General features: G+C 36.1%; 1 protein-coding gene across 3 annotated transcripts in view; it reads left to right on the top strand.

The window, feature by feature from the left end:
* Nucleotides 1–19,675, top strand: part of EDA (ectodysplasin A) — a 413,327-nt gene that overhangs the window by 74,026 nt on the left and 319,626 nt on the right. The window contains exon 2 of one of the 3 annotated variants that reach the window (XM_027608184.1): nucleotides 2,539–2,643. The exons of the other annotated variants lie outside the window; for them this stretch is intronic. Within the exon in view, the coding sequence (XP_027463985.1) occupies nucleotides 2,539–2,616 (78 nt within the window). The 3' untranslated portion in view covers nucleotides 2,617–2,643. Of the gene's footprint in view, nucleotides 1–2,538; nucleotides 2,644–19,675 lie in introns of those variants that run through there. 3 annotated transcript variants of the gene reach the window in all.

The raw sequence follows: 19,675 nt of genomic DNA, 5'->3' as shown, positions 1-19,675 counted from the left end.
TGCTTCATTTATAAAATGGGGCAATGAGGCTTGCCTCACAGATATGATTCTAAGATTAGATGAAATAACATGTAAAATCTCGAGCACATTACCTATTCATGGTAGACTTTCAATAATTGCTCATACCCTTTTTTTCTATATCATTATGCTGACCCCATTTTAACTGTATTATTCTTTGGTTGCCAGTCTAATTTAATGAAATAAACATTAGAAATTACTTTTTCTTCTAAAATCTAAAAATATATTTTTCTGCATTTTCTGCCTGTCATAAAACGAAGTTGATGTTCATTTTCACTAAGACTTAGGGACACATCAATTTCTGAATGTAATCAGGTGAAACAATGATAGTTTAATATTAATCTAGATGATTCTAAAAGCACAGCTGAGATCCTATATAATAAATTATTATAATCTGTATTATTTTCATCTTTTTCTCATTTCAGTGGTAATTTCATTGTCTTATCAAATATCCATAGAGATAATTTCTCTCTTCTTGAGGGCAAGCACCATCTCTAAGATAACTTTGACATTTTTGAGAGACAATTATGACCTTTTAATGAACTTTCTGATAATTTAGTACTGTTATAAAAGTTATCAAAACTGCTTTCAAATTGTGGTATACAATTTAAGTAAAGAGAGGGAGCTCTGCAGTGGGCTGGTGGGGAGAAAGGTACCTCTGATTCAATTTTACTTTTTATTAAAAATTTCTACATCCTGTTAGTAGAATTTGCATTCTGTCTTTCCTGAGTATCCTTTGGCCTAATCTCCCCATTGGTTCATACTCTCATTACTTGGTAATAATTTGGGGAAACAACATTTTTCTTATAAACTTGGAGTCAATGAGTAATAACTCCTCTTTAGAAATAAGACTTAAATGTTACTGTCACAAGTATGAACTCAGTGTTTGGCTCAGATATTTTACATTCTTCTGAAATGAGGAAGATTTGATAATGCCTCACTTCACATGTGTCTGGCTAGCTGTGGTAATATGTATCTCACGAGTCCTATCACTGGCTTTACCCTATGGATGACTCGCATAGCTGGAAAAATTGAATTGCAGAGTAGGGTTATGGTTAAATTATGATAGGATCTCTGTGGCCCACCCTGACACAAGTGGATCACAAAACGATCATGATTCTAAGACTGATGCTAGGAAAGCACTCCAACCCCTCAGGGCCTTTATCAGTAGAGTTCCCAGGAGCAACTACTCATCTCAATAGATCCCCAACTCCATAAGACATTTTTTTTTTCCTGTGGGATATAGTTGGTGAAGACTCCTAAATGGGTAAGAATTCATTCCTAAGAGACCTCCCTTTTAGACAACTCATGTACTTTACTAGCAATGTGATCTTAGGTAAAGTATTCAACTTCTCTGAGCTTCAGTTTTCAAATGTATAAAGTGCAGGTGGTGATAACAGGGTGGTTGTGAAATTTTAATAAGATGTGTGTAAAGTACTTAACATAGTACCCAGTTAATTGTAGGAATCTTTGTTAAAGTAACTTCTCTCCTATGTCCCACCCGGGTGTGGTAACAGGCTCATTATTAAAGCTTTCTCTGACTACATTTAAAATTTTGGATTTTAGACTATTTGATCTTAAATCTCATTTAAATTTTTTATAGATTTGTGCAAGCTAATTTACTACCAGTAACAAACCATACTTGTTTACCCTGTCCTGTTATTGCAACTAACTCTGCCATTGATGGTCTTTTATTTTGGTTTCTGTCCAACCCATGGCTATGCTAATTTATATACTGCCACCAGCTTTTATAATCCTGCTGTGTCCCAGCTAGTGCTACTTACTTATCTGGGATGGATCAGGCCCCCAGCTCATCCAGGCCACATGGTATCTTACCAGTAAAAGTAGATCCTGTTGGCTGGAACATTTTTGTGGTAGCAGGAAATGAATCTCAGTAGATGAAGAGATTCTTGCATTAAAAAAGGCAGGAGACTTAAATCTACTTTGGTGCTTATTACCAGAGTATGTTTATGTACCCCAAAGTTCTTATAATTAGAAGATACTTTAAAGATTATTTGGTCCCATTCAATAATGATATCAGACATATATTGAGTTTTTATTGTATGCCAGGCACAGTGATACTTACCTGCATCATTTCATTTAATTCTCACAATAACCTGCAGAAGTATCCTATTGCTATCTGAATTTTTATAAATGAGGAAATACAATCAGAGGTTAACTTGCCTAGGTTTACATTTCACATAGTTAAGAATCAAGATCCAGGTTTCAAAGTCTGATTCTAGAGCTGCATTCCTCAATACATTATATAGTGACTCTCCTGTACTGCAAGTATCCCCTCTAAAGTATTCCTGCAAGATTATTCTGTATTCTGCTTGAATATCTTCAAGGATGGTCAGTTTACTATTCTCCTGAGGCAGCTCTTTCTCCATTATTTGACAAATTTATTGGCTAGTGGGAAAAATGTTGAGCTAAAATCTGATTCTTTGTAAAAATGAAATCATGGACTGTTAGAGTAGGAGGGACTGGGAGGTTGTCTTACTCATTCTCTTCATTTTACAGATGAGAAATTTCAACCTAATGAAGGCAGGTGGACAAGATCTCACAGGACTTCCAGAAATTTTGTCCCCTGGAGCCTGACAGAGTAACTCTGTTCTATGTTCTTCAGATCAGTACTTTTAGTGTTTGAGATAGCTTTTATGATTTCTCTTAATTTTACCTTTATGCCATACATCCCCAGTTTTTTTCATTCCTTCTTTGTATGAATGACTTGCAGGATTTGTATTATTCTAGAAACCCTACTTGGAACCTACCCTCAGTTGTTTTTTTCCTCCTTTAAAATGGAGCACACAAAACTGAACCTCATACTTTAGAGATTATTTGTTCAGTCCAGAGTACAGTGGAATTATGCCTCCCTTTATTTCAGTCATTAAATTTCTATTAGTGTAGACTAAGATTACTGTAGACTTTTCAGCAGCTATTTTATGAATTGTGACCAGATCAAAGGAGACATTTCTGAGGCAAGAGACATTTCTGAAATCATAGTTCTGAACCTCTAATTCAGGACTTATTTTTTTCAGCTCTGAATATCTGCATGCTAGTTTCATCAGTAATCTATTTGTCAACAGACTGATTTACTGGAAAAATGAAATGGCATTTGTAATTGTGTATTAGATATTTTTATACCTACATACATACACTTGATTAATTTATATGTACCAACATTTTCCACATTTGCCTTCAGATCTCATCTAGATGGACTAGCTTATAGACCATTTGACTTCAAATGTAATTGTGAAGCTAATTCTTACCTGGACAATATCATTAAAAGAAAAAGAAATTGTAGAACACAGACGGGATCAGTTTTGATTACACCTTTACTAGTCCTTGGATTATTCAGGATGGATTTTTAAAGAAGAAATCTTGAAGAACAGGAGGGAAGCACTAAGGATTGAACCTCATTTTACCCCACTTTAGATGATATCAAAATTATTTTGTTACAGGGCACCTGGGTGGCTCAGTCGGTTAAGTGTCTGACTCTTGATTTCTGCTCAGGTCATGATCTCAGGGTCCTGCGATTGAGCCCCACGTTGGGCTCTGTGTTCAGCACCGAGTCTGCTTGGGATTCTTTTTCTCCCTCTCCTTCTGCCCCTCTCCCCGTTTGTGCTGTTGTGCTCTCTCCCTCAAACAAGTGAATAAAAAAATTTTTTAAATTATTTTGTTACATTAATGTTTTAACACATAAATGTTTACTCATTGTATATAGAGTGGTCATTTGCAAATATTTAAGGATTTTTGCCTTTGAAAAACCTTAGCTCCCAAGACTATACTTCCTGTACCTCAGTTTCCTTATTTATAAAATGAGGATAAGAATACTTAGAATGCTCCTTAGCTTCCCATTCACCCCATACAGAAATTCCTCTGTCTTTCCACTTAACTTTTCTACTGCTTTAAACTACTCCTAGGAGCTCAACATGTAGATTGTATAAATTGTGGTTACATGTATATCTGTTTTATATCTCCTACTAAATTACAGTCATCTTCAGGAAAGGAGTGCATTGAGTTTTCATCTTTTTTGACCTTCATAGTTTCTGGTTTAGTGCTTATATATTCAATACACTTAAATATTTCTTGTAATCATTTTAGTTGCTGTCTTTAAATCACGATTTTGGTCTCATCTTTTTTTTTTAAAGATTTATTTATTTTAGAGAGAGGGAGAGAGAGAGTGGGGGAAAGGGCAGAGGGAGAGAGAATCCTCAAGCAGACTCCTTCCTGAGTGAGGAGCCCAAGTTGGGGCTCGATCTTAGCACCCTGAGATCATGACCTGAGCCAAAATCAAGAATTAGCCGCTTAACCAACTGAGCCACCCAAGCACTCCTGTCTCATCTTAAAAAGAACAGCAGGAATTTATTTAGGCGTATGGAACAGCATGAACAAGAAACAAGTAGAAAAAAAGGAAAAGAAGAACAAAATAAATATACTTGACATAAGAAAAGAACCAAGTTAGGAAGCACACAAGGAACGAAAAATGTGTATGATTTAAATTTTAAGCAGAAAAGCATCAATGACTATTTTAAGAAGTCTGAGGGAGAGGGCTAAGTGACATTACTCTTAGTGATAACTGAAAATCAACTTGATTAAGCATGGTAACAGTGTTGGAGAGGAGCAACATTAGAAGAGATGGGGCAGTGAGATGTGAATCACCAATGTGAGAGAACACTCAAGTCATAGTTCTTTTTATCTCTAATAGTTAATTAGTAATATTTCTTGAGTGATCTGAGTATGGAGAAATCCAAGGAAAGCAAGTGCTTTGGAACCAAACAGCCTGGCTTTGCCACTTAGCTGTATGAACTTAGCCGAATTACTTAATTTTGTTTACATTCAGTTTCCACTTATGTAAATGAATTTTATAGCATCTACTACAGAGGATTGCTGTAAAGATCAGATAAGGAAGTGTGTGTCTCAGTGTAATTGTGTTACGCATTTAATAAACATCAATTGTTGCTGGTTGTGTCTTCATGAAGTTTATTTGCAGTGGGAAAATGAAAAGGTATAATAAAGTAGGAGGTATGACCAGAGATACTATGTGAGAGAGCTGGGTGACATAGAATTAAGTTTGACTGGGAAGAACTAGGTGGAATAGTAATAATAATTAATTATAATATGTAATTATTGTTGATAATATGTTTAGCACTTAATTTATAAAGTGTTTTCCAGTACATTAAGTCATTTGGCCCACACTTCATTAACCTACTCCAACCTTCTAGAGACCTGATTGATTTTGGCATGTGTGGAAAAGCTGTTGTTTATTACCCAGGATGGTTTAATAGAGAAAAGAGTAGTGATTGTCAAACCTGTCACCTTCTCCCCCTCCCCCATTGCCCCTTACTCATTGCCCTAATACCTGTGATTAGAAGGGGGTTGACTTTAGTCAATTTGCTTACCAGAAAATGTAACAAACACATTTACCTTTTCTCTTGCTCTCATTTTTGTGATACACACACAGCCTTTACTCTTTTGAGCAGCACTTAAATGGAGCAATGTTTCAGAGTTTATGTGTGGAATATGGTCTTTGAGGCTTGGATTTAAAACTTCAATGAAACCACAAGAAAGTATCAGGAGCATAATTGAGCAGGTGGAACAAATTTGTTAAATCTGTTTTGGGAAAACAATAACTGGTTTTAAAGTAATAAATCAGCCTCAGGTTTACTATTCCATAATCAGGGTGGGAACAAGGGAGGAGAGAATGTATAGGTTTTCTGAAGACATCTGAGAATGTAAATGCTATCTCAAATATGACAGATTCCAATGGGGAACAGAAGAACCTCTTCCTACTCACATCCAGAAAAAGTGGGAGGTTTGTCATTAGCTCTACTGTGAGGCAGATATGACTTCAAAAGAACCTGTACACTTCATCTTGTATATGTTGTAGTAAATAACAATATTTTGAACTATCACAAAACAAGGAATTTGGGGTATGAGATTAAAGTCTAACATGTACTACATGGAGAGACATAATTTCTGTTCTTTTACTTAAGACAGAGCTGGACAGAGATATTTATTATAGGACTTATTGGAAAAGATTGATTTTTTCCCCCTCCTTTATCTAAAACAGAGACCAAAAGTATCAGAATCTCCGTGTTAGAATGGACATAAAGATCATCCAGCGTAAGTCCTCATCTCCTCTGTAAATCACCTCTACAACATCTCTACCAAGTGGTCATCCTCAGCTTGAAATGTGTCAGCAATGAAGACTGTGCCCTCACCAGAAATAGCCTATGTTATTTGCAGGCTAATCGAATTGTTATTAAAAGTCTTCCTTATTTAATTAATACTGCAGTCAGCTACCCTGTGCCTCCACTCTACAAACTCACAAACTCTCTTCCACTTGATAGCCATTCAGATAGAAAACAGAAATCACCATGTACCCCCCAATTATCTCCCATCTGCTCTAGGCTAAAAATCTTCCAACTGTTCCTTTGTTGCACTTCCCACAGTGTATTGTCATAATTTTAAAGCTGTATTTTCACACATCCTCTGAGTGGTGAGCTCCATGAGGGCATGGACCATATCTTATATTTGAATGTGTGTGATATATAACAAATATTTGAATGAGACAAACATGGTATTAAATCCCTTCTAGGCTACTTTTGTTTGGGTGTTCTCTGGTCTATCCTTCATTAAACAAATACTGAATGCCACTGTGCCAACATTTAGGAATGTAACTGAAAGAGACAGACATAGGCCCTAACTTCCTGGATCTTAAAATCTATTGTGAAATATAGACAAGGAAATGAGCAGTACCAAATAAGGTGATAAGGCTACAAAACAAAAAGGACACAGCACATGACTTCCAACCAAGGCTTTTTGGGGTCAGAGAAGGCTTTTGGGTTTTTTTTTTTTTTTTTTGGAAAATATTCTATTTTCCTATAAAAATGTTTTATAGGAAAAATATTTTAGATGTGATCTGACCAGGCCTGATGATCACGTTCTTCATCTGGATATATGTCATTATAGCTTCAGGTGATATGGGCCTTTTTTAAGCTACTACAATATTGTTCATTCAGTAAATTTTTATTGAACACCCACTGTGCATGAGGAGCTGTGCTAGGAACTGGCACTACAACAGTGATTAGAGGTAGATTTATGATGAAGCTAATAAAGCTTAAGTTCTAAGGCCCCTCACTTGCAGGTCCCCTTCCAAGGCCCTATAGCTAACTTTGTAGTTATAATTTTGTATTATTTTCTTAAAGAAGATCTTATAATTTGTATATACTTCCAAGTCCAACAAAACCTGTATCTGTCTCTGGCTAGTATTCCATGATAATGGTTGTACCATAGTTTGTGTAACTGTTTACCTTTTGAAGGCGATCAAAGCTGATTCCAGTTTTTGGCAATTACAAATAAGGCTGCAATGAACATTCATGAACAGGTTTTTATATGACATTTTCCTGAGATACAGAAGTATAGTTGCTAGGTGCTCTGGTAGTTGTACGTTTAGTTACTTTTTTTTTTTTTTTAAGAAACTGCCAAACTGTTTTCTAGAGTGGTTGAACCATTTTACATTCCCATCAACAATGTGTAAGTTGTCCTGTTTATCCACATACTTGCCAGCATTTGGTGTTATCACTATTTTTTGTTTCACTATTTGCAGAGGTATATAATGATAATCTTATTGTGGTTTTAATTTTCATTTCCCTGATGGCTAATTATATTGAACATCTTTTTAATGTACTTCTCTGTCATCTTTACATCGTCTTTGGTTAAGTGTCTTTTAAGTGTCATGTCATGTCTTTTTTCATTATCTAGGAGGATTGTTTTTTTATTGTTGAATTTTAAGAATTCTTCATATAGTCTAAATATGTCCTTTGTCAAATATGTGGTTTGCAAATATTTTCTCCCAGTCTGTAACCTTGTCTTTTTATCTGTTTACATAGGCTTTCACAGAGCAAAAGTTTTTAATTTTAGTGAGATTCATTTTATCAGTTTTTCCTTTTATGGATCATGCTTTTGGTGTCATGTCTAAGAACTCTTTGCCTAACCCTAAGTCCCAAAGATTTTATTTTTTTTTAAAGATTTATTTATTTGAGAGAGCGAGAATGAGAGAGAGAGAGTACATGAGACGGGAGAGGGTCAGAGGGAGAAGCAGGCTCCTCACCGAGCAGGGAGCCCGATGCAGGACTCGATCCTGGGACTCCAGGATCATGACCTGAGCCGAAGGCAGTCGCTGAGCCACCCAGGCGCCCCCAAAGATTTTAATCATATGTTTTTTCCTAAACTTTTTATAATTTTACTTTTATACTTAAGTCTATGATTTATTTTGAGTTAATTTTTATATAAGGAATGAAGATTAGGTCAAGGTTAGTTTCTTTGCCTATGGATATTCATTGTTCCAGCACCACTTGTTGAAAAGACTATGCTTTCTCCATTGAATTGATTTTGAACCTTTGTCAAAAATCTGGTTTCTCTATTCTGCTACATAGATCTATGTGTTTACTTCTCCAACAATACCACATTGTTGATTACAAGAGCTATACAGTAAGCCTTAATATATGGTGGAATAATTCATCCCACTTTTTTTGTTCTTTTCCAAGGTTGTTCTAGCTATTCTAGGGCCTTTGCCTTTTCAAATAATTTTTGGGTAAGTTTGCCTGTCTACAAAAATCCCTTCTGGGATTTTGATAGGAATTATAATAAACCTGTGGATCAGTATGGGGAGAATTGACATCTTTACTATATCATCTTCTAATTCATAAACACAGTATATCTCTCCATCTATTTAGGTTTTTGATTTCTGTAATCAACATTTTGTAATTTTCATCTTGTACATGCTTTAAGTATATATCTAGTATATATCTTCCATTTTCTTTAGAGCAATTGTAAGTGGTATTGTGTTTATTATTTAAGTATAGTTGACATAGAATGTTTTATTGGTTTCAGGTATACAATATTATTGATTTGACAGTTCTGTACATTACTCAAGGCTTACCACAATGTGTTGTCACCATCTGTCACCGTAAAATGTTATTACAGTATTATTGACTATATTCCTTATGCTATACTTTTCATCTCTGCAGAGGCGAGGGGATTGGGGAGATAGGTGGAATAGGTAAAGGGGATTAAGAGGTATGAACTTCCAGTTATAAAATAAGTCATGGGTGGTATTGTGTTTTTAATTTCGGTTTCTGCATGTTCATTGTTAGTATATAGAAAAGCAATTGAATATTTGTGTGTTGATCTTTTATACTGTGACCTTGGTGAACTCACTTATTGGTTTTAGGAGTATTTCTGTACTTTCATTGGGACTTTCTAAATACACATGGTATCAGCACATATAGTTTTCTTCTATACACTTTTTTTCACCTTCCAGTACTATGTTAAATAACAGTATTAAGAGCAGCTATCCTTGCCTTGTTTTAATCTTATTCAGTCTTTCATCATTAAGTTTGATGTTAGCTGTAGGATTTCAGTAGGTATTTTTATCAAATTGAGGTAAATCCCTTCTATTCCAAATTGCTAAGAAGGTTTTCTTTTTTCATGAATGAGTGTTGAATTTTATCAAATACCTTTTCTCCATCAATTGATATGATCATATGATTTTCTTCCTCAGTATGTTGATTACGGTTGATTGTGTTGATTGATTTTTGAACACTGGATCAGCCTTGGATAGTTGGAATAAACCCCACTTGGTCATGGTGTATAATTCTTTTTATATATTATTGGATTCAATTTGTTGATATTTTGATGAGTTTTACATCTAAGTTCATAATATTGGCAAATTTTCTTTTTTTATTGTCTTTTGTCCAATTTTGGTATCAAGATAATATTGGCCTCATGAAATGAGTTGGGTAGTGTTACCTGCTCTTTTACTTTTAAGTGAAATTCTTCTTTAAATGTTTGGCAGAATTCTCAAGCAAATCCAGCTGAGCCCAAAGCTTTCTTTGTCAGGAGCTTTTAAATTACAAATTGAATTTTTCTGTTGAAAAAAACTGGAAATTCTAAAACATACTTCTATATAATCCAAGAAGAAATATCAAAGAAAATCAAAATTTCCCATTGTCTATTATTGATTTCTAGTTTCATTCCATTATTAGATAATATACTGTATGATTTTAATTCCTTTAAACTTGTAGAAGTTTGTTTTATGGGTCAGGATATGGTCTGTTTCATGAGCATTTGAAAAAGATGTATATTCTGCTTTTAAGTGAAGAGTTCTATATACGGAAATTAGATTCTCCTGGTTGTATTTTTCCAATCTTCTATATCCTTGTTAATTTTCACTTTTGTAGTTCTATCACTTTCTGAAGATGGGGTGTATAAGTATAAGTCCTTAACTATAACCTGGATTTTTCTATTTCTCCATTTCTATTTTTTTCATGTATTTTGAAGTTCTCTTGTTTGTTATACACACATTTAGAATTGCTACATCTTCCTGGTGGATTGGTCCTTTATTATTATGTAATATCCCTGTTTGTTTGTAGTAATTTTGCTCTGAAATCTACTTTATCTGATATTAATATAGTCATTCTTGCTTTTTTTAAAAAAGAGTAATATTTGTATGGTATATCTTTTTCAACCATTTTACTTTCAACTTATGTTATTGAATCTGAAGTGAGTTTCTTGTAAAGAATGTATCTTTGCGTCATGTATTTTTAACCACTGTGTACGTCTCTGTTTTTTCATTAGTATATTTAGACCATTTGCCACTAAGGTAATACATATATATTAATGGTGCCTCCTCTAATGTAATATATATATTAATGGTGCCTAAGTCTGCCATTTTAAATTTTTTTTTAATTTACATTTTTATTTAAATTCCAGTTAACAGACAATGTTGTAGTAGTTTCAGGTGTACAACATAGTGATTCAACAATTCCATATATCACCAGTGCTCATCACTAAAAGTGCACTCCACATGGATGGAGCTATGAACTAAGTCAGTAGAGAAAGTCAGCCATTTTATTATCCATCTTGTCTATTTTCTCTAATTCTCATTCTTCTGTTTTCCTTGTCTTCTTATGGGTTACTTGAACACTTATAGCTTAATTTATTTATAGTGTCTTTGAGTGCCTCTCTTTATATAATTTTTGTAGTGGTTGCTCTGGGTATTACAATAATCCATATGTGATTAAAAGTCTGCTGGTAGGGCGCCTGGGTGGCTCAGATGGTTAAGCATCTGCCTTCGGCTCAGGTCATGATCCCAGGGTCCTGGGATCGAGTCCCGCATCGGGCCTCCTGCTCCTTGGGAGCCTGCTTCTCTCTCTCTCTCTCTCCCTCTCTCTCTCATGAATAAAGAAAATCTTTAAAAAAAAAAAAAAAAAAAAAAAAAAAAAGTCTGCTGGTAACATTTTACCACTTCAAGTGAAGCTTAGGAACCTCATTTACATTTAGGTCTCTTTACCTTCCACATAGTTAAATATCATTGTCTAGTGTCAGATGGTATTATAATTTTTGTTTCAATTACCAGAAAACTCACAAGAACAAGGATAGTCTACTGTATTAACCTATATTTCTGCTCTTTCCATTTGTTCCTTTTTCCTTCCTAATGTTCCAAGGTTCCTCCTTTTATCATTTTCTTTGTGAAGGAAAGAACTTCTTTTGGAACGAAAGAAGAACTTCTTTTGGACAGTCTTTAAGGGTAGGTCTGCTAGCAATAAATTCTTTTAGTTTTTCTTCATCTGGAAATGTGTTTATTTCCCTTTCACTCCTGAATGATAGTTTCATCAGATATAGAATTCATGGATGACAGTTGTTTTCTTTCAGAACTTGAAAAATATTGTGACACTTTATACTGGCTTCTGTGGTTTCAGAATAGAAACCCTTGGTCTTTGGATTGATGTTTCCCTATAGGTACTGTGTCATTTCTTTCTTTCTGCTTTCAAGATTTTTTTCCTGCCTTTAGTTATCAAAGTTTTAATTACAATGCGTCCTGGCATGGATTTTTTTTTCTTGAGTTTATCCTGTTTAGAGTTCACTTAGTTTCCTGGATGTGTGTATTTTACCAAATTTTGGAAGTTTCAACCATTATTTCTTCACATATTCTTTCAGCCCCACATCCTTTCACCTGTCTTTCTGGGACTTCAGTGATACAAATTTTGGATCTTTTGTTATTTTCCACAGGTACCTGAGGACCTGTTCATGATTTTCCAGTCTGCGTTTTCTTTGTTGTTCAGATTGGGTAAATTCTGTTCTGCCATCAGGTTTACTGATTCTGTCCCTTATCATCTCCATTATTCTATTGAGCCCTCCAGAAGTCTTTTTTTCCTCTCTCATTATATTTTTCAGCCCTATAGTTTCCATTTGGGTCTTTTCTTATAATTTCTGTTTCTATGTTGAGGTTTTCTATTTTTTCATTTGTTTCAATAAAATTTGTATATGATTTTTGAGGCATTTTTTGATGGCTGCTTTAAAATCTTGTCAAATAATTCCAACATCTGATTCAGCCCAGTGTAGGCCTCAATTGTCTTTTCTCCTTCAAATTGTTATTTTCTTGTTTCTTGGTAGGATGAGTGATTTTTTTTACTGTATTATGCATAAATGTGTATCATATTAGGAGACTGTGGGTCCTATTTAATTCTTTTATTTCAGCAGTCAGCCACATTGTTTAGGTTTAGCATGAGAGTCTTGGCCTACTTTTGTGGATTCCAGTGGTAGTTTGGTTTTCATAGACTTTGTGGTATAATTTTGGTTTGTTTGGTTTATCTGGTGCTGCTGGGCTCTCTACTGGTCCCTGCTGGTGATGCCTGATGGGAAAGAAGGGGTTTCCCCAGGCCTATCATTGGATGTCTCTGAGTGAAGAATGGGCACAGTGGGTTCCTCTACCAATGTCTCCTACCCTCACACTGGTCCAGTGTCTCTGGGAAGGGGAGGGGAGTATTAGGTCTATGAGACACAGAAGCTTCCTGGAACTGGGATGTTTCTTGTGACCTGAGCCCTATGTCTGGTTTTGTCTTCCCTCCCAGTGTCTTTGGGTAGGGGTACACAGTTTTGGGCCTGTAGGGACAAAGAGGCTTCCCAGACCAGGCTACCTGCTATAGCTGGGTCTTTCTGGTATGCTTTGCCTGCCAGCCTCAGTATTTCTGTGTGGGTAAAGAGAGTCTCAGACTTGGTGCAGAGAGTACCTCTTCTGGCTACTTATTTCTGGTGAGGATCCTGTAATTTTGTGATTTATAAGAAATACATATTTGGTCACCCAGATGACTAAAATATATTTCTCATATATGGTTCCTGGCTCACAGCTCCCCAACCCTTGGAATTTCGTGAGTGACAAAAGCAATCATTGGGAGCATCTGTTGTCATAATACTTAGTTTCTTGTCTTCAGTTCCTGAAGTTTCTGCAGAGCCATAAAGGTGAAATGGGTAACAAGGCCCTTTCCACCACAACTGGGTTTAAGTTAATGAGGTAACTTTTGGAAAGCTGGTTGGAGTTGGTTGCCAGGGGAAACAACCATGATTAGAGGGTTGGAACTTTCAATCCCACCCCTTGATTTCTAGGGAGGGGAGAAAGGCTGGAGGGGTTGAGTCAATTACCTATGGACAGTGATTTAATCAATCATCCCTATGTAAGGAAGCTTCCATAAAAACCCAAAAGGAGGGGTGCCTGGGTGGCTCAGTCAGTTAAGCATCTGCCTTCAGCTCAGGCCATTACCCTAGGGTCCTGTGATCAGCCCTGCATTGGGCTCCCTGCTCAGTGGGGAGTCTGCTTCTCCCTCTCCCTCTGTCCCTCCCCCTCTGTCCCTCCCCCCATCTCATGCTCTCTCTCTCTCTCTCTCTGTCTCAAATAAACAAAAATAGAAAAACTAAAAAAAAAAAAAAAAACCCAAAAGGAAAGGGTTCATAGAGCTTTTAGGATGGTGAACAGAGATGTGCAGAGAATAGCATGATCAGAGAGGACATGGAAGCTCTTCACCCTTTCCCCATACCTTGCCCTATGCATCTGTTCCATCTGGCTATTCCTGGGTTTTATCCTTTTATAATAAAACAGTAATCTAGTAAGTAAAATACTTCTCTGAGTTCTGTGAACTGCTCTAGCAAATTAATCAAACCCAAGGAGAGGATCACTAGAACCTCTGGCCTATAGCCAGTTGGTCAGAAGCACAAGTGACAACCTGAACTTGCGATTGGCATCTGAAGTGAGGGAAGGGTCAGTCTTGTGAGACTGAACCCTTAACCTGTGGGATCTAATGCTATCTCTGGGTAGATAGTATCAGAATTAAGTTAAATTCTTAGACACCCTCCTGGTGTTAGAGAATTGTTGGTATAAAAACAACCTCCCTTCCCACATGTTGGAATTGGGTCCAGAACCCCTTTAGCTCCCAACTGATTCTGTATAGTGGTGATATTTTCAGGCATACTCCTGTTTGATTCTGGGAAAGAATGAGTCTACCTGGACTGATCTCTTGCTAGGGTGGAGGATATGGAACTTTGGGTCTTTCTCTTTTGAGTGAAGGTATGCAAGACATCCTGGTGTACTGTTCTCTAGTTCTGGTGTCCCCAAACCATTCGGTTTCTTCTTACCACCCGTCCGAGTTCTCCTTTGGTTGTCTTTTGTACCATTTCCAGGTTTTATACTTATGTTTAGCTAGCAGAAGTAGGGAAAAATACCATTCTACTCGTACCAGAAGTCTTTCTCTGTAATGATGCGTTCCATTCAACTTGCTTAGAATTGAGATTAAATTCACCAGCTTGCAAACATGACTTTTTTTTTTTTTAAATCCAGACTACATTTGCTTCTCTCCAGAATTCTGTCCCTCTCTCATTATGCACAATTCTGTCTAGACAGCAGTTTGAAAATCTTAGCCCAAGGTCTTTCCGGTATCCTGGAATGTAAATTCTAAGACAACTGCTTCTTAATCTCTTCTTGTGTCTCTGTTTTCATTTTTTTTCCTACTAATATTTGTTGTACCCTTTCTTGGTCTTCCAAGTTTCTTAACAGAGGATACATGGAGATAAGTAGGAATTTTGTTTTTTTTCTTTCTTTCTCTGTGTCACCTAACATTAGATTTCTTATTTCTGATGGCAATTTGAAATCCCCTTTTCATATGCTCAGAATATATCTCTTTCTAACACTCAGGGTATTCTCAACTTTAGCTTTTTCAGTGTTTTGCCAACTTGAGTAGCCAGAAGAGGTACTCTCTGCACCAAGCCTTGTGTTTGAATCTCACCTCTATTTTTTTCTAGATGTGTGATTTGAGATTGGTTATTTAACCTCTGAGCTTTCATATCCTCATCTATAAAGTAATACTACTACTAATAGGAACAACTTTATAGGATTGTTCTGAGGATTAAATGAGATAATACACATTAACATGTAGCACAGTTCCTGACACAGTAAATACTCAATAAATGTCATTGCTATTGTTATACATTTTTAAAATCCAAGATTATAAAAAAAACTTTTGACAGCTATCTTATTTGATACTTACTGTTTTTCTCCTTCTTTGCAGTTTTATAGTCAGAATTTCATTTTTGAGAGCCTTCCAGTCAACCTATGTAAATTAAAGTTCTCAGGGAATGAGATTGCATATCCTTTAAATTGTGAAATTTCATCTAATTTAATTACAACTGGCATTCTTAATGCCAGTGTTGTGATGGTCCTCTTACTGAGTAGTAAATGCAAATATTTCACAGCCCTGTCTCCGTGCAATTGATGTGTAGGTGTTAAATTAGCCTTTCTGGTTAACCATCCATAAACATTTCAAAATACATACCTCATGTGAGTACTCAGCTTGCTTCTACATGCTACAAAAATTCTTGCTTGTTAGACATTTCACATTATCATATGTCCTACCTGTATTTCTTGCTGTATTTTAAAATAAGTTTATGTTTATAGTATATTTGCATACTTCTCTGGTGAAATACGAAGTTTATCAGACACTTAATTTGAACTCTCTGAACAGGAATCATATCTAATTTTATATTCTGTACAGGGTCTACCCTATTGTAATCCAGGTGTTTATCACTAACAATTGTATCTGAAATGATATAGCAATTGTATAAAGGTCAACAAATTAACATTATTATGAGTATATTCCAACTAACCTGTTTTTTCCAGTGTGCTTTTTCCTGAGTTAAAGTTGGTAATCTTTTTAATCTTCGTAAATTCTTTAGGTTTCACGTTTGATAGCTATAATTCTGGAACCTCCCAAAACTCTCTTAATTAGAGGCATGTTGGAATGTGTTTGAAATTTTTCTGCTGCAGTTCAGTTACTTTGGAGCAGTATTATGTAATCTTAAGGATGTGAGTTTTCTTCAGGGATTCAACCTTTCCTGCTTTCTTCCACCTATATTTTTAGCTCCCCTCTTCCTCCCCTGGCAAGAACAGGAATCCAAATTGTTGTTAGTCTTTTGGAGATGTTTGGAACTATGGTCTTGCTAACTCTAACCTTTGAATGTTTTAGATTGTTTTTGAGGGCCAGCACTGATATTATGGCCAAATTCTAACTTGGGTATTTAGATTCTGATATCAGAAATCTAATTGAAATGGCACAAGATCTAGTATTTTCCTTCTTGCTATCATGAAATGGTGGTATGCAGTGGCTAGGTACTATGCTTTCTCAATGATGTTTCACTAGTGAATTAATTGCTAGATGTGATTTCTTTAAATGTTTGTAACGTGTTGTTGAGGCCTTTTGGGTGGGGTGTAAAAGATTGATTAGTAGTGGTTGGGTATGCTTTATGTTAAGTTACAATTGTAACTTGCCAGCAAAAATATAGATTGAGCCCTTGGGCCTGAAATGAGGATGAGCCCTCTCTGTGCTTTCATGGCCCACTTCTCTTACCTCATCTCTTCCCTTAGCTCAATCCATGACTTTGCTTTTCTTAGAGAAACATAATCCGGCTTCTTCTTTGTGCAGGATCCTCTTGCTTAGACTTTCCACATTATACCATGTTCTGGAAAAATACCCTCTCCTTTGTTTGCCAAACCCTTTCTCTGCTGTTGCCCTGCGAAAGCTAGAAATCACATCTTCTTCATTAAACTCTGTTGACCTGAGTGTCACAGAAGTGACAGCGCCCTGAGGCATAGATCATGTAAACACTTCTTCTTGTCAGTTTATTTAGATGTTCAGTGTTTTTATACTGCTGTCTTTATATCTTTGTGGGATAGTTATCTGTGTTGTCTGGCATCTTAGATTTTTAAATCCAAGGGAAAACTCTTATCAGACTTACTGGGTATTCAGCCTCATAAGTAAGTAGTCATTTAATAGATTGCTGTTTGATGGCAATGTCATTAAGGGCAAATGTTGACAAATAGCCTCCGAAAAATTAGAACTCTTGTTGTTGCTTGTTGAACTTTCAAATAGGTAACTGAGCTTATATGCTTAGGAAATAAAACTCGAATCATTTCAATTCTTGGCCACATAATATTTACTATAGTGTTTTGGATTTTTTTTCCTTATAAACTACTCAGGTGACTCAAAGACTTGACTTTATTGCTTAGTAATCCTACTACATTGCTTAAGCATGATAATACTGCCTTTGAATTTATAAGCCATTGACTGGAGAAGTCTTAAATTTCTGTTGTTGAATTCTCCATGAATCTGACTGAACATGTGGTAGATTTCTACCTCTGGGAATGTCATTATCCATAAACTATCTAAATAATAACTTAGGGCAGAGACAGAGCCCTCCACAATCATAACTCTGTCTGCATTTCCTCCTTTATGTTCCACTACACCCTATCACTCATCTAGTTCCAATAATACCAAATTAACTGTAATTTCCCATGCTTATTGCCATACCTTTATTCATATAATGTTATCTCCTCTTGAAGTGCCTTTGTTCTCTCGCTCCCACTCCTTATTCACCTGGCATGTTCTTGACCTACCTCAAATATCTTCTATTCAGTGATAACTTTTTGATTCCTGCACCAGAAGAAGATACTTTCATTTCTTCTTTATAGTATATTCTATACACCTCTAGTTTTAAATACTTCAGCATTGTATTTTCACTATTTATGTTTGTAGTCTCACCCCCACTGATTTTACTGTGAGTTTCCTAAAGATAGGACTTTTTGTTTTCCCAGAGTCTTGCAGAGTTATTGACACCTACCATGTACTTAATACATGTTGGAATGAATGAATGGATGAACCAAGGACAGGCATATCAATGGAAATAGAAACCATGGATATGGGGACTTGTGCTTCTGGTTTTGAGAGACTAAATTGTGTCAGACCAAATATACCTCAGAAAGAACTAGAAAAGTTGGATAAAATTATAAAACACTTGTTTGAAAACATCAGAAAGCTACCAAAGCAACTAGCGGTCTAAATCCCAGAGAGGAGAGATATATTGAGGTGAGCACAGCATTCTGAGTGATGTTTCCTTTCAAGGCATTTGCCAATATAAGTGGTATAGGTAGAGGGACTGAAAAGGCAATCTGAAAGTAGTAATTAAGGGACAAAAAGCCTGAGCGGAGGTTTTAGCATCTCACAGAGCTGTAGAGACAAAAATTGGAGTTCAGGGCTATCATGATAATCAGGACTTGAGGGTCTAAGATGCTAGAAAAAGAAACTGCAATAAATTTAGTCCAATATTTTACACTACCTTTCCCTTGTGTCATTTGCTGATTTCTAAGTGGTACAGGGCAAAGAAGTTGAGAAATTAAGCAGAAAGTGGCAGATACAAATCTGAGTAGCTAAGCAGAGCTTTCAGCAAGTTTCACAATGCTGGAGAGTCAGAAATTGGAGTTTAGAGCCTGCCAAAGAGGAGGGACACTGGTAATTACTTCAGGTTTTCATTTGGGATCCCCAAAGGGCTAAACTCCAGGAGAAAGGATAAACTATAAAAATGCCATTCCTCACAAAGAGTAAAACACAGCTTTGAATCAGCTCAATCTCAGGCAGGATTAAGGTGATCTGTCCTTCATCACCTGGCAGGAACAAAAGTAAATCTCTGAAGGAAGATAATATCATTCAGAGCTCCTCCAACGTTTAATATGCAATGTCTGGCATTTAATCAAAAATTACTAGGCTTACCAGTATGAGTTTGCTAGGACTGCCATAACAAAGTACTACAGACTGGGTGGCTTAAACAACAGAAGTTTATTGTCTCCTAGTTTGGGGATGCCAGAAGTCAGAAATCAAGGTATTGGCAAGGTTGACTCCTTCTGGGGACCATCAGTGAAGGATCTATTCCAGGTGTCTCTCATGGCTTGTAGATGGTCATCTTTTTCCTATGTCTCTTCACACTGTCTCCCTTCTATGTGTATCTCTTTGTCCAAATTTATTCCTCTTTATAAGAGTACCAGTCATATTGGATTGGGGCCCACCCTAGTGACCTCACTTTAATGTAATTACTTCTGTAAAGATTCTATCTCCAAATAAGGTCATATTCTGAGGTTTTCTAGGTCAGTAGAAAATACTAAGAAGAATCAAGAGGGAAAAAAGAAAGTACAAAAAAACACATCAACAATTCATTGGCTTCACTTTGCTGTACTTGTTGGAAAGCCATGAATATCAACTCAGCCTATATAGTGAATAATAGATTTACAGACAGACAGACGTGGGTTAGAATCCTAGCTCTACCTTTAACTCTTTTACTATGTGGTGTTGGATTAGGGATTCTCTGAACCACAGTTTCTTCCTCTGTAAAAGGAGGACAATAAAACCTACCTGACAGGATTGTTGTGAGAATTAAATGAGGTGATACATGTGAAAGTGCTTTGTAAACTGCAGGGCCACACATATGACAACATTTG

This window comes from Zalophus californianus, chromosome X (assembly GCF_009762305.2).
Source record: "Zalophus californianus isolate mZalCal1 chromosome X, mZalCal1.pri.v2, whole genome shotgun sequence".
NCBI lineage: Eukaryota > Metazoa > Chordata > Mammalia > Carnivora > Otariidae > Zalophus > Zalophus californianus.
The sequence above is the reverse complement of the archived record's forward strand: the minus strand, read 5'-3'. Positions and strand labels throughout refer to the sequence as shown.